The sequence below is a fragment of the Strigops habroptila genome (genome assembly GCF_004027225.2).
Source record: "Strigops habroptila isolate Jane chromosome 13 unlocalized genomic scaffold, bStrHab1.2.pri S16, whole genome shotgun sequence".
Lineage (NCBI taxonomy): Eukaryota > Metazoa > Chordata > Aves > Psittaciformes > Psittacidae > Strigops > Strigops habroptila.
This window is the reverse complement of record NW_022651054.1, coordinates 10583406-10598631: the sequence shown is the minus strand read 5'-3', so window position 1 is coordinate 10598631 and position 15226 is coordinate 10583406. Positions and strand designations below refer to the sequence as shown.

The window sequence follows — 15226 nt, the reverse complement described above, 5'->3', positions numbered from 1 at the left end:
TCTTCCTGGTTATGGTCTCAGAAAGTCTGATCTCAGGCCGGCACTGGTGCTTTTGGACCAGTGTACTCTGGGCTGCATGATGGAATCTGACTCAGTATCTCAGCACAAAGCTGGTCTCTTCACATCAGGCCTCTGACCCTTGGGATGGTGTCCAGGGGGCTTTCAAAGGAATGGGGAGTCTCCTGGGGTCAGAATTCCTCTTGGACAGACATAGATTCCACCCTAGAAACACAAATGAATCCTCATGCCAGCACCTACCATCACTTTCTCATCTTCTGGCTTGTTACTCCATGAAAACTCTCAGTTCTCATCTCCTTCAGTCGCACCGATGAGTAAAACTCCCAGTAAATGACATTCCCAGGAAAAAATAATTAAAAACCAAGCTGAGTCCTGTCTCTTTTATTTCACATTTCATAAAACCCCTCAAAAACTCCTTGTCCCACAAAACGCTTTGAAGCAGGATGATTTTAGCTATGACAGACTCCAGCTAGGTATCCTGCTTTTTAAAGGCTCATTTCAGTACTATCTCTCTCTTCTCCACACTCCGTTTTCTATTTTATTTTACAAACACAATGTGGTCTGTTACTGCCAAAAATCCGTCCAGAGTATCCATCCCCAAAATAGCTCTCAAAAGCAGAAAGAGTCATCATTGTGCTAGGCCGAGGCTGGGTTTCTTCAATTCCAATTTGTGAGGTAGAACTGCTGCTTTCTTCCTGCCTCTCCTTTTCCCCCCCCCCCGCCTTGTTTTTGTCCTCCTCTTTTCCTTTCTTTCCCTTTCTGCTGTGTGGTGTGATTGTAAGTAACACTTGCCTTAAGAATCTCATTATTTGAACACGGAGCCATATTTCCTCTGAGAATTCTGGAGTAGCTTTGAGCCGGGGCTGTTCATTTCTCAAGTAATCATGCTGGCGTGATGGAGAGAGAAAATGGCAGCTGTTCGCAGCTCAGGCCTTCAATTTGCTTCAGAGTCCAGTCACTCGAGTGTGTAATTACACGGGGGTGCCGGGGAGGCGTTAGGCCTTGTCAAAGAGCTGGTTTGAGGCTTTGCTGCTGCCTTTGCCAATCAGCGCAGGCAGAGCCAGCGCGGTGCCAGCTCCCTGCTTCAGTTTGCTGTTGGCATCCTGATTGTTTCTGCCTAAAATGGGACTGAAACTTTGTTTTGTCTGGTTTTTCACCTCTGTGCGCGCTGTGTCGTGGAGGCTGAGCCATGCTGCGTCTTCATGTTGGTGTGTGCTGGGAGACAGGGAATGCAGAGAAGCGTCAAAGCCTTTTCCTTCCTCTGCAGCCATTCTGCCCACCACTGTCAGTTACTTCCCAATTCCTGGCCTAGGAATTATTACTAGGAAGAAATTCTTCCCTGTGAGGGTGCTGAGGCGCTGGCACAGGGTGCCCAGAGAAGCTGTGGCTGCCCCATCCCTGGCAGTGTTCAAGGCCAGGTTGGACACAGGGGCTTGGAGCAACCTGCTCTAGTGGAAGGTGTCCCTGCCGGGGGCAGGGGTTGGAACTGGAGGAGCTTTGAGGTCTCTTCCAACACAAACCATTCTATGATGATTCTATGTTTTCTACTCAAGTAACGGTTGACGTCCCAGTTTGCAAGAACTTAAAAACACACTAGAGAGACCCCCTGACACTTTTGGTGGGCTGTGGCATTTTGGGGGCTGCCAAGCTATTTCTGTGGGATGGTTTAAGTTTGTCCTCCCATGGCAAGCGTCATGTCAAAATACCTTTGTGCTTATGCTGTTATTGATGTATCCCTGGGAATCCATTAGGAACAAGGGGCTCTGAGGATGGTTTAGCAATAGTGTTATGCTGCCATCACTCACCTTTTTTAGCTAGCACGCAGTTAAAGCAGGATGAGAACTACTTCATCCTTCCTATACATGTTGAAATGTTTGCTGGCCCAAGACTGGTTAGTAGGGGACAACAATCCAGTAAGAGATAGCAGCTGTTTGCCTTTGGAATCACATGTAGCAAGAGCTGTAATTTGTTAGTCAGTCTAGGGCACTTGTATTGTTTGTCTTTTGGGTTTTTAGTTTGTTTTCCCTGGTAGGCTTATCAGTCTAACCTGCTGCACAGAGGTTTCCCTTTTCCCCTTCCTATTCCTTGGATCTTCAAAGGGCCTTTTCTGGATTCTATGTGTTTGACATCTCTTAAAACCTTAAGGCATCAGCACTCTTTCCGGTTGCAAATCCCTGTTTCATCTCTCATTTTCCTCCTGTGATTCATTTACCAAGAGAAAAGCTGTTAAGTGTTGTATAGAAGAAACACATTAGAGGCTCCTAGAGGGTTTCCAGCTTCGGGAGTGGGAGGAAGAGGCTCAGAGGCCACTGAGCCACAGTAGAGTCAAAGACTGTCGGATTAGTCATGGGAATTGAAACTGGTTTTGGAAGAAAGTGTGCATGAGAGTGCACCTGCTCTGTTCAGAAAACAAACCAGATTAAAGTCTTCACTGCTTGCATTTTTGTTTGAATGGCTGAATCCAAAAGAGTTTTGAATTAACACTGAAAATTAGGCTATTTTATGGGTTTATCCATCCAATTTAGACAGTAAAGTGAGCTAGTGAACTTCCTAGAGCCAGGATTCTCTGTTTAGAAGAAATATAATGGAGTCACTCCTGTGCTGTGTCAAAAAACACATGGTATCATTCATGGTTTTAGCTAGCTTTGCTTAGCCGTGTTAGGGGAATGACAGGATCTTCCATTTCTGGTTGAGGAGTTGTGGGGGTTTTGGGGTGTTTTTTAAGTGGACTTCAGGAGGTTCTCCTGGCAGTTAAACTCCTTCTGTTTGGTCACCTTTCATGGTGGAAGCTTTGCTAATCCTTGCATGCAACATGAGACATATCACTACACTTAAATACTCTGGGTTTTGCATTGCTGCTAGAGGAGACTTCTGGTGCAAAGCTGGAATTGGGTAATGGGAAAATGTTTTACCCCAATTTCTTTGACAAGTCGGTATTTCTGATGTGTTTGGATACCACAACACATGCTACAAATAAGAAAATGGGTGACAGTGCCAGTCCCTTCTTCCCTCTGTAGCTTTATTTATATGTGTAAAAGTGTTGAAAGCCCAATACCTGTACCCTTGTCAGCACAGAATTACAGAGTGATTTAGATGGGGACCTGCAGAGGTGATGCGGTCCAGCACGTGCGCGTGTAATTCAGGTTTCAACTCCTCTGCAGGAGGACGGGAGATGGTTTTCCTCTGTTCTAAGCATTTTCAGTTCCCTTTATGTTTAGGACCAGCTCTGTGGCCGTGACCCCACCTTGACAGATGAGCTGATTAATATTCTGACAGAGCTGACCCAGCTCAGCAAGACGACCAACGCCAAAGTGGCCCTGCGAGCGCGGCAGGTAAGGGAGCGTGTTCAGAATCCAAGCTGATCCCTGCGAGAGCCAGGCTGTGCCATTGCTGGTCAGATCAATAGGGACTGCTCGCACTTGGAGCTCTCTCGTTTGGAAAGTCTATATCTCTTGATGTTTAGTTTGATTACTGTGCAAATGTGAAGAGTAGATTACTGTGAGCAGCTTTAACAGGGAAATGAATTAACTGATGGGGAACCATTGTGACAGGCTAACAAAGATTGCAGTGGATTCCCAACCACTGTCATATTTGAAGTGCAGATTACATTCCTTTGCCTCTCCTCCTTCAAAAGGTTTTGTCTGGCTCAAGTAGGAGTTAATCAAGAGTAGCCTATAGTTTGTGTGACAGAGGAAGTCGAAATACGTGGTTGCTGTGGTTCCTTTTGCCTATATAATCTGTGAACCCAACTAGCTCAGGCTGCCTGGAATGTGGAGGCAGCTGTGCCGTGAACAGCCAGGACATGTATCTGGGTTCATCAGCACCCTCACAACTGTGAATTGGTGTGCACCGAACAGGGAGAGAAATCTACACAAGAGCTACATGTTCCTTGCAACCACTAAGGAATTATTGCAAGGAATTGTGTTGGTCTTTTGCAGGTTTCTTCTAGCTTTGAGTTGCGTTTTGTCAATCTCTTTTAACCTGAAAATAATTGGAAAAGCTCTTGATATTGTCAATTCCAAGAGTCTAGTACAGATAATAATTTGAATGCCAGATATCCACTTGGATGTTATTGTGAGCTTCCTCTTTAGCAGTTAGTCTGTAGGTAGGAAGGAGCGAGAGGGCATGATTGTTTCATGGTAATGCCCACCCTGTGGTCTGATCACTCCTCTCACTCCACAATCCATCTCTCCATTCTAAAAGCAGGGAAGCTGACACTTTGGGGATCACTCCTTTTTATTTCAGAGCTTGACTATTGAAAACGAATGGGGTGTTTGAAGCTGCTCAGTGACCTTATGTTTCCTTCAGGATTGTGTTTGTGTCCTTGAACCGTTCAGTTATTGAACCTCTCGGCAGCATGCTGGGGATGGTACTGCCGCCCTTGTCTATGTCTTTATGTTGCTCTTTCACTTCATTTTCCCCTGCAAGCTGCTTCCCCTTCCTATCTCTGCATCCTTCATGTTGGGCATTTAATACCTGGCACCAGTGTGTCCTGGTTCCTGTGCAGAGGCGGGCTCCGGCGCTGCTCCCCGCTGCTGCTGCCTGCCAGCTCTGCTTTCCAATTAACAGCCGGTCAGGCAATCCCCAGGACTGCAGCTCTGCAGTGCTAAATCACATGCACTGATGGAACTTGATTGAAGCTGTTCCTTTGCTCCATAGGGAATTGCCAATAATACGAACGGAGCAGATACACAAATGAGGCTGGGGAGGGGAGAGAGTTTGCAGCATCACCCAGGTGCCCCAGAATTCACAGGAGAAACCAGCCGCCTCTTCTGGGATGGAGCAGGCTGGTGCTGCTCTGGAGGTAACGGCCTCCTGCCAATGGCTCAGCATCACTCCTTCCACTGACACCCCCTGTGTGTGCTCTTCACCAGGTTCTCATTGCTTCCCACTTGCCCTCCTACGAGCTGCGTCACAACCAGGTGGAGTCCATCTTCCTGTCTGCTATTGACATGTACGGACACCAGTTCTGCATTGAGAACCTGCAGGTAGCTACCAAATTTCTCTCCTTGTTTCCCTGCTTTTTTCCCCTCTGATCTCCATGTTTTGTATTAAATCTCACCTGTACTCCCAAGGTCCTTGTGGCTTTAAATTGTATTGTTCTGGTTTGTAGCTTCCCCCTCATTTTTGTTTTCATCCCTATGCTGACATTAGAATGACCTCATCATAGTCTACAACCTCCTCGAGGAGGGCAGCAGAGGGAGAGGTGCTGGTCTCTTTCTGGGGACCAGCGATAGGACACAAGGAAATGGGATGAAGCTGCATCGGGGGAAGTTCAGACTGGACATGAGGGAAAGATTCTTCACTGAGGGGGTGGTTGGTCCCTGGAACAGGCTCCCCAGGGAAGCAGTCATGGCACCAAGCCTGTTGGAGATCAGTGTCCTCATGATGCTCTTAGTCCTATGGTTTAGTTTGAGGTACCAGGAGCAGGGAGTTGGACTCGATGATCCTTCTGGGTCTCTTCCAACTTGAGATAGTCTGTCATTTAATATAAGAAGGTCATAATCCTTGATGTACAACAGGAAAAGCACAGAAATCGGAACTAGTCAGGCTTCATTTGTGGTATTTTTGCTTTTTTGCCTGACTTTGTTTGCAAGACAGGCAGTTCCCTCTTAAAGCTCATGCCTAGTGTGGTCTCTTCTAGAAACTCATTTTGTCTGAGACATCCATCTTTGACGTGCTTCCCAACTTTTTCTACCACAGTAACCAGGTGGTAAGAATGGCAGCTTTGGAGGTAAGCTTATTCCCATTGAAAAAAGAAATATTGTTAATTTTTCTTTGTTTTATATTGTGGGGGTTTTTTTGAGCACAAGATTAGGAGAGCTGCAGCTTGTGTGGAATCCACCATACTTGGAGCCTCACATTTAACAGCATTAATATTCATAGGTGAATGAAGTTTCAGGTTCAAGTTATCTTCTTTGCTTGAAGAATTAGGTGGTTGAAAGGGTTGAAAGTGAAGGTGCTCTCAGAGAATGTGGTCAGCCTCTACCTTGTTGCTGGTTGTATCCTGCCAGACTGGCCTTCTGCAAAGGATAACTTTAAATTCTGGCTGAATTAGAGTTCTATCTAGATATTTTTGGGGGGGTATCTGCTTGGGATTTAATATTTTTGAAGTCTCTGGTGTATTAGTTGTCTTCTTTCTCTCTTTCTGCTTCCTTACCCCAGCTAAGCTGATCGTGTTTCTCTCTGACCAGGTGTATGTTCGAAGGGCGTATATTGCCTATGAGTTAAACAGCGTCCAGCATCGCCAGCTGAAGGATAACACTTGTGTGGTGGAGTTCCAGTTCATGCTGCCCACCTCCCACCCAAACAGGTCAGATCATGTCTGCAGGTGCCTTTGGAGCGGGAGGTTTATGAGGGGCCACATCCGATCTTGGCAAAGAAACTTGCAATAAAATTGGTGGAGAAAGGGAGTCCCAGTGCCTCAAATAAGCACAAATTACTTAAGATAAACCCCTGCATTACCCAGTTCCTTCTCCTGAGCTATTTCAAACCTCAGGAGCTGTGAGTGGTAGGTTCTGCAGTTTGGATGCATTTAAATACAATACAGTTTTCATGTATTTTCTGACTTTAAGTTCAGCTTATGTAGAAAGTTTCCTCTAGAACTTCAGTTCTAGCTGAATCCTGAGCCTTCCAAAAGATGCAATTCCAGACAGAATAATCAGTTACTTGGAATTTTGATGAAGAACAGTCAAACATCCTCTGTCCCTTCTGCAGCACTCCCCTGCCAGCCCTTTGTATCTGTTTGGGATGGGCTCTACTTTCAACCCTGGCTTTACTGGATAAGGTGATACCTTTTCTAGCATGTGATTTTCTTTGACTGGGAAGCCCAAGATGCATGTGTGAATGGGTTGAAATGGAAGTGCTGGAGCTGACATACTGGGGCTTTCAGCCAGTGCTTTTCAGATGTGTTTTTCACGTCTTCAACCAAAAGCATCAACTGTTGGCTGCCCCATCTTACAGAAGCAGGGTCGCATCTCCTACTGTGTGCTAAGATCATTTAAAAACCTCACCAAACAAACACAAAAGCCCAAACCCAAGCAGACTTGATTATCAGAACCTCTGCAGCACTGTCAGCTTAGTCAGTTCCCCTGTTCTTTCACTTGCAGCAAGAGCTCAGGAGGGTATTTTAGCCACTGCTCTCTTCCTGGCGCAGTGAGTCCCGGTGGCCGCCGGGTGCCACTGTTGGTCTGTGCTGGTTTGGCTGGAGGGCACCAGCGCTTATTTTTCTCCTTTGTTTCCAAACATCTTTTTCCTTGTTTCATTTTTGGTGGGGCTGGGCAATGGGGTCCAGTCTCGCTTCATTGAGAATCCATCAGTACATTTTATGAAATGGTTTTCAGAATCTGGTTTGCTAGAAATGAATGACTGTCCTCAACAAGCAGCACAAAACACTCCCGATACAAATGGGACATGCGTTTGGTCTCATCTGGTTCCTACATTTCTAGACTAATTGTAAATAATTGCATACTATTTTTAGTATCCCTTTATAATACTCCCCCCCCCAACCCACCCCCAGCCCTCCACTTCTTTCTCCATTTCTTCTCTCCACTGGTCTCGGTTACCTCTGTTGCTTGGGGGTTATCTGGCCTGCCCATGCTGCCCATGGCTCTATTACTGTGCACAAGCTTAATTGGACAAGGTCAGCTGGAAGAGAACTGTTTCCTGCTTGGGGAACTGCTGCTTTGTCCTGAAATCTCCTCTCCCCTTTATGCTGAATTCACTGGGGCAATGTTCTGCAGCTCAGTTCTGCTTCTCCACCATCAGCACTGCTGATGGCTGACTGAAAGCATGTCACAGTCCTTGTGCAGAGGCCAGCAGGCTTGGGGACAAAGCCACTGCTTGCACAGGCAGGTTCAGTCCCTTGGAGTTGCACCTCGGTCTGTTAGCCAGGATTTTGGCTCCTGTTGCTTAATGCAGCTTCTTGCAGTGTGCACCAGCTTGTGCAGCTCTTGTGTGCCTGGGTGCTGCAGCACAGCCGGGAGCAGGATACCTGGGGCTGAAGTTAGCACTGAGCGTGGAGGTTTAAACTAGCTGTAAAGGCAGAACTTGTGTTAAGCCCAAGATACAGAAATCTCAAAACTCAGACATTGTCTTGCTAAAGTCTTCTTTGTTGTTTTTGACCATGTTCTCCGTCCATCGTATGTTTTTCTGTATCTTCTGTAGCACCAGCTTTTAGACTGAAAAGCTAAAAATGCATTCCAAGGACAAATCCCCAAGGCAAAGTATCCCAGCTGACCCAAGCAAAAGGTCCCTTGAGGCTTTGAGGTTGGCTCCTGGTGAACCAGGAGTAGATACCAGAGAGCCCTTCAGAGAGCATTCTCTTTTGGAGCTGGTGTTAGCTGTATGATGCCACATGTTTTTCAGCACTTTATCAGGTATTTTTAAGCCCTGGTCCGTTTCGTGTCTGATTTCTGTGAACATTCAAGGGCCCAAATTTTACTGGAGCAAATATTCACATAGAGAAAATTGCAAACGGGTAATGGTTACTATATTTAAATTCTTTGGTATTTAACCCAGCTATGTCTTTACTTAATATTGTAGCAGCAACAGTCACAGTCACTATTTCTGATCTGACTAATCACAGCCAGGCACTCAGGCTTTGTATTTCTGGCCACTGAACAATTGCCATCAACTACCCACAGGAAAGCTTTAGAGAGGAAAGAAAAACTATTAAATCTGCTAACAAAGTCATAGAAATGCAGCCTGCTCCTGGTGGGTTTTGTGGACAGAAACTGTTTTGGGAATTATTTGTTTAAATTAATAGAAAACATCCCGTTGTAAGAATCCCCACTGATCCCAATTGCAAGGGTAAGACATAGAGAGAAAAACCGCTTATAATTGAAACCATGGAGGGCTTTCCAGCTCAAACCCAGCATCCTTATTGCCCGGTGCAAGGCAGATGAGGAGCACAGTGTAACCATCTGGTGCCTTTTGCAGTAAATGGAGTTTGTCAGCCCTCTCCAAGTAGAGGGCGTTGCAGTAATCCCATCTGGAGGAGGCGAGACGAGGGTGTCCACGGGATGCTGATGGCTACGTGCTGCAGCAGGGTACTGCAGACAAACGCTGATGTGCAGAGCCCCTTGCATTTGGATAACCTGCCTCTTTCAGTCATCTAGAGTCCTGGTGAGAAAAGATGGGAGAAAGAAATGAGCCCTGTTCGGAGCTGTTCTTTGCTTCCCTCTTGTTCAGACTGCCCTGCTGAGATGGGAAGCTGGTGGAATATTGACTGGTGTTTAGAGAGTTCAGCTTCCTTTGTGAGAATGGCAGGCCAGGTGACAGACACTGAAAGGCCTTTCTTAGGTGTTCAGTGCATGAAACAGTGCTTGCCTAATCTTAGCTTAAAATCTGTTCAAAGAAACATTGTGTGTCTAGGAGAGGGAATTATAGTGCTTTTTCAACAGGAGAAGGGTTTTTTCTTATAATCCCCCTCTCTTCTCCTGCTTTCGGACAGCCTTTCTTCTGTCTGAAGCTGTAAGGTTTAAATTAAACTGGGACATTGTCTGCTGTAGCCAGCTTTTGGAGCCTGCTGCAGACTGGTGCTGCTGCACTGCTGCTCCTGAAGCATCCCCTGTCTCCAGCTCACCGTGTCCCCCAGCCTGGTTGTTCAGCTGCTCTCTTGATCTCTCCTTCCCCAGTAGCAGATGTGCTGGAGGATCGGAAGGGAAGAACTCAGAGGTAACTGTGTTCCCTCTGTCAGATGCCAAGACAGTTGCTGACAAGGGTGACCTAGAGGTGCTGGGTGTACCTTTATTTTGAGGTGTGGCAGTGATACTGCAGGGCTCTGCCTTCGGAATACACTGAGCCCCAGAGGATACTGAAGTGTAACCGAGCCTGTTTTGCTCCCTCTGATGCCTTGGCCATGCCTTCCCAATCCATCCGTGCACTGAGCCCACACCTTCCTTTTGTCCCACGTGCCACCCCAAACTGCCACATTTGGCCTTGACATGTCTTGGGGAATCCGGAGTCAGGATGTACCATTGGAAGGTGGAAGTGAAGGAAGATTTTCACAATGCAGCTTAAGACTTCAAGTGGTAACTGGCTTAGCTTTACCTTTGAAACTTGATAACAAGCTGGCTGATACCAGCTCACCCTCGCTGTGTTTGGAGTTGGGAATGCACACAACTTGGCAAACATGGACATACAGGCAAATGCCTTACTGCAACTTGCCTAGGCTGAGTTCAGTCTTGGGACTGCATCCTGCTGCCCGTGATGCTTCCAAGGGTGGAATTCAAGTCTAGTCATCAGTTGCTTTGCATTTCCAAAGTTAACAGTACCAGTGTCTCAACTATCTTGTGCTTGGCTTTGCCCAGTATCTCTTCTTCCTGTGCTTGTGGATGTCTGTTGACACCTTACTTGGACTTCGATGTTGCTGATTTTGAGGCTTAAGAGTGGTGCATGACCTCTCCTTTGGTGTCTCTTGATGTTTTATCATCTATGGAGTATTTTGGTTGTTCTTTTTTGTCAGCCTCTTCCTTAGCTTATAGGTGGAAACCCTTTTTGAAGGCTGAAAGCCAAATTAATTATTGCTGATTCCAAACAGAGCTTGTAACAGAAGAGTGAGAAAATGACACACTTAGAGCAGGTTTATAGGTTCCCTCCTACTCTCATTTTACTATGATGCACTCCTAAGATTTGAATATCTGTCAAAATAGAAATGTTTTCTGGGGTCTAAAGGAGTTGCTAAAACAGCCTCTTGCATCAGTCCTTGGAATGCTGGTAGTGAATCAGCCGTGGCTGCTCTGGGCTCTAACCGCGCTGCAGACCCGGGTGCGCCGCTCTGGTGTATCATTAGGTAGCCTGAGGTCCCCTCCTTGTTGGGAGAGAGCGGCTGCTCTCGGGAGGGAGGGGGAAATGCTTCCAGGGCACCTGTAAATCCCTGCAGCTCCGTGCTGAGGGTTTGATGTTAATTAGCCAGCAGGCAGCAGTAATGTGTTGCTGTTCCCTTGGCTTGCCCGTTTCAGAAAGGGCAGAATCTTCCAGCAGAGCAAAGAAGGGGCTGTTGAAGGGGCAGCAAACTGAATGGAACGGCGATAATTTTATGCAAATTGGACTTGAGCAGCAGATTCAGCTTGGCTGAATCACAGAGGGAGCAGAAGAATGAGGGAAGAAAGAGGGAGAGGGAAAAAAAAAACCCAATCAAAAATGTATGGTTTGAGGCATGTTTCACAGCCTTCTGTTTAGATCCTTCTGCAGAAAGGAAGAAACACAAGAGGAATGCCACTGGACAGAGCCAGTGGAATTGCTCTTTCTCCTGTGGTACTGCTGTTAATAACTACAAGTGGGTTATTCAGCCGACCTCTGCTGATTCCGCGTTGCTGCCTCATTTCAAAAGCTTTGCCCTGCGCTGGCACTCACTCACAGCTTGCTCTCGCCAGTGGTGCTTTGCATGCCTTGCCATCATTTCATAGGGGAGTGCTCCTGCTTGAAAATAAATAAATAAAAGAAAGAAAGGGAGGGACAAGGGAGAAACACATTCCCATTCATCCGGGAGGTGCAGCGGGAGCCAAGGGGATTCTTGTTTGCTTGAGCAGAAGGAGTAATTGCAACAGTGGAGTGTGTGTTGGTGAGGAGCAGGTTCCTGGTGAGATCAGCTTCCCTGGTCAAGAACGGAGTTCAAATGAGACAGGGAGAAGGGCTGGGGCTGGTGTGGTGGGAAGGTTTCTGCTCCTGTGACCAGCTACATGGAGCTGGCTGTGGAGAACACTGCCAATGGTGCCCTTACACAGCTCCCAGCCCCTTGGTGTTGCCCCAGGGCTGAGCAGCCTGGCTGGTAGCTGGTGCTTTATGTCAGAGGTGCAGGGCTGCAGTAGCCCAGTGGCCTGTAGTGCCCTTTCACAAGGCCTGATTGCACTGCAAGTATCAAACCTCTACCTCTTAGCATGTGTCAGTGGCAAGTGACAGTGCAGCTCCTGCTATGAGAAGCCCTCTGCAGCTCCCATGACCTGTAGCTATAAAGCCAGCCCCACAGTGTGCAGCTTGGAGACTGCTCCTCCCTTCTTTTCTGACATCTCCAGCCACTGGGTCTTCTGTTTTCCTCATTGCAATGCCTGCCATAGTCTCTTCAGCTCCGTACTGAGAGGCTGGAGTTCCTGGAGCAAGGCAACAGGGAGCCCTTTTTGAGATGGAAAGGAACATTTGTTACGCTGGGGCTTTTTTCCTGTCTGTTTCTGAAAGCATTCCAGGGAGCCCTGCACAAGTGTACCCAGTGTAGGAACTGCCAGGTCTCTCCAGACTACTTTTCCCAACTGAAGTGGATCACATGCAGCTTTCCCACCATTTGCCAAGCTTAAACAAGCAGTCCGAAAGAAAGTCTCACCCCGCTGAGGCCCCTTTGGTCCTACCCACAGGCTCAGTGTCTCTCCCCAAACAACATGAAATACTATTTACCATTGAACAGGTACATCTTTAGGTCATTTTGTGCTTTCTCCTGTATGGCTTAAGCACATCACAGGAACTTTTCATGCCTCTACCAGTAACGCAGTGAACACAACCTTGCAGTGAACATGACTCTGCTGTGACAAACCAGCTTGAGAACAGGACGGGGTGCAGTCGGTGTGTTTAGTGGTGTGATCCTGGGAATACACTGTCATTAAGTACTGAAACTTCATGCCCACTAACTTGGGGTCTTGCCTGTGGACAAGGATGTTAAAAAAGTCTGTGGTTTGGTCTCCTACAGGTTTCTGTAGGGAAGGGGAGGGGGAATGTCCAGTTACATGCTCCCTGAAGCTTTGCTTTCCATCTTGTCATGTTTGCCAGTCTCTTTGCACAAGCCTCATGTGTGCATGGTTTTGTTTCGGTTTAATCTTTACCATTTTGAATGTCAGGTCACAGCTGTTTTTATATCTTGCATGGAGCAATATGCAACCCTGTGCTTTCATGAATGTAGCATGAGCAGACTCTGCTGTTCTTATGCTGGTATGAAGATGTGCCGCTCCACTCTCTTCTGCCTCACGTGCATCGCTAAGCCTTGGTCTGCATGGAAACGTGAGAAGAGTTGGACTGATGTTATAAAATAGTCTTAAAAATAGCCTCGAATTCTGTTCTTCTGGGTGTTCAAGGCCTTGAATGCTGAAAATGCCACGTGTTACATGGTGTTTGTGCATGTGTTTGCTTTGTTACCGCCTTGTTGTGGGAGCCAGCACATGGGCCGCTTAGTGTGGAGGTTTGGCAACGAGGATTTGCCTTGTTTTCCTGAACCTGCTGCAATCTTCCCATGGGATATGGTCACTTTTAGCATCTGTGCTGTTTGCCCTTCCATCCGGGAGTGCAAACTCCCTGCTCTGGTCTTGCTTGTGTGCATGCAAAGGGCTTGAGGTGGGTGTGATGCTGTAGAAATGCTGGTACCTTGCAAACGCGGCGTGTTTTCCTGGAGTGTGTTACATGCGTGTTACCTGCATGTGTGCTCCTTCCCATGGCAGCCCTGCAGGTGAGGTCAGGTGGTGGGAGCCTTCTCAGGGTCCATGAAATTGAATCCTGCCCCATTCTTGATGGTTGACAAATTCTGGGTTAGTAAACTGTAAACTTGTTGCTGGTCTGTGGATCAGCTTGATGCTAGTTCTTGATGATGGCTGTCACTAACCAATCGGTAACTAACTGTGGTTGTTTGATTACAGAGGGAACATCCCCACGCTAAACAGGTATGGTACTTGTCATCTTTTAACATTTGAAAAGACAGACTAGAAAGCAGTAGCCTAATACTTAATGTTTTAACATGTTTTGTTTTAGTGCCCTTACCTTTACTTGGGAAGCTTTCAAACATAACTCTTCTTTTTTCCTTCCCTTTTCCTCTCCCTTTGTCTAAAACATGTTTTCAGCTTTTCTTTCCCCTTTAAAAAAGCTTTGCATGCAGTAACCTTTATAACTAAATTTGCCAGGGCACTCAGCTCATCTGCAGTATGGTACACAGCAAACTTCCAGCAGGATGCTGCTTGTAGGGTCTGCTTTTGGGACTGGATTCCAGCTGTTGCCCCTCTGGTAGGGTGTCACAGGGAACCAGGCAGTCACTCCTACCTGATAGCACACCTATTGCTACCCTAGTTTCTTGTAACTAGCTTAGAGGCTGTTCCACCTCCCTCCCACCATAGATGAATCTACATCTCAAACAGCTGACAGCATGTTTTGTTGTGTTTTGGACACTAATTCTTCCTCCCTTGTCTCAGTTGAAAAGTATTTCTTGTTTTAAATAATACATGAAAAATGTCTGCTGTCTCTTTGTTTAGTTACTGTTCTGTGGTAGTTTTTGTATTAGTTGTAAGAAATGTACACCAAGGCATGTCCTGAAAAATATTTCTCTTTCCAAATGTGAATTCCTATTATTTATTGCTGCTTACAAGCCTATTTAGGGAAAAATAGTAAAAACGGGCTCGAAAGTCTCATGGCTCTTAATCAGAAATAAATTACAGGAACATAGAGTGACTTTAAGCATGGAGAGCTATTAATCAAACTGCTGATGTTTTAGACTCGTTAACTGTGTACTTAGGACCAGATCACAGTGGTTTTCAGTGTGTGGAGAGAAAGAAATCTTAGTAAAGCTGGTAAGTAGCAGCATCAGCAGCCCCCAGTCCCCATCCCCTTCTGCCTCCTGTTGTGGCACCAGTTGGGGAGGACAGAAACTGAGCTCCATTAATGTCTTCCTAAGCCCTGGGGAGAGCAAAGCAGGCACGAGTGCACTGTTCTGTGCTGCAGAGCACTGCCATGTGCCAGCTCTGCATTCCTCCCTCTTCAGAGCAGGCTTGAGGGTCTCACCGTGTTGCAGGGAGCTTCGGAAGTGAATGAAGATGACTCAGTAGCACAGTTCAGAAATGAGAAATAATTATTGCACTGAAGGCAAACCTCAATGCTAGTAGTTAGGGAGAGGATGTGCAGTTAGTTGTAAGCTTTCTGTTCACTCTGTGAAAAGCTTCCTCTGCTAATCTTGACCATAACATTGTGGGTCTTTAAAACAACATAAAAATAGCCTAAACCCCCAAATAACACAAACTCTTTCAGAGCTGGTACGTGTGGCCCCAGCAGTTGGACTCTTTGAGAATTGGGTCATATTCAGTATACTCAGGATCTTGCCCTCTGCCAGGAAGGAATGATGATCATTAATAAATGCTGCTCCTGCTTTAAATAGAAGTCTCTTACTCAGTGCCTTCCTCTGAGCTTGTGTAAATCTGTCGCAGTCCTCCTCACTTAAATAAGGGATTCATCCTGTATGAATGAT

At 46.5% G+C, this 15226-nt stretch overlaps 1 protein-coding gene across 1 annotated transcript in view; it reads left to right on the top strand.

Annotated features, from left to right (window-relative positions):
- The window catches only part of ACACA (acetyl-CoA carboxylase alpha), a 114890-nt gene that overhangs the window by 34683 nt on the left and 64981 nt on the right, over nt 1-15226 (top strand). The window contains 5 exon segments of the mRNA XM_030472174.1: nt 3237-3350; nt 4893-5006; nt 5663-5752; nt 6213-6331; nt 13635-13658. Of these exon segments, the coding sequence (XP_030328034.1) occupies nt 3237-3350; nt 4893-5006; nt 5663-5752; nt 6213-6331; nt 13635-13658 (461 nt within the window).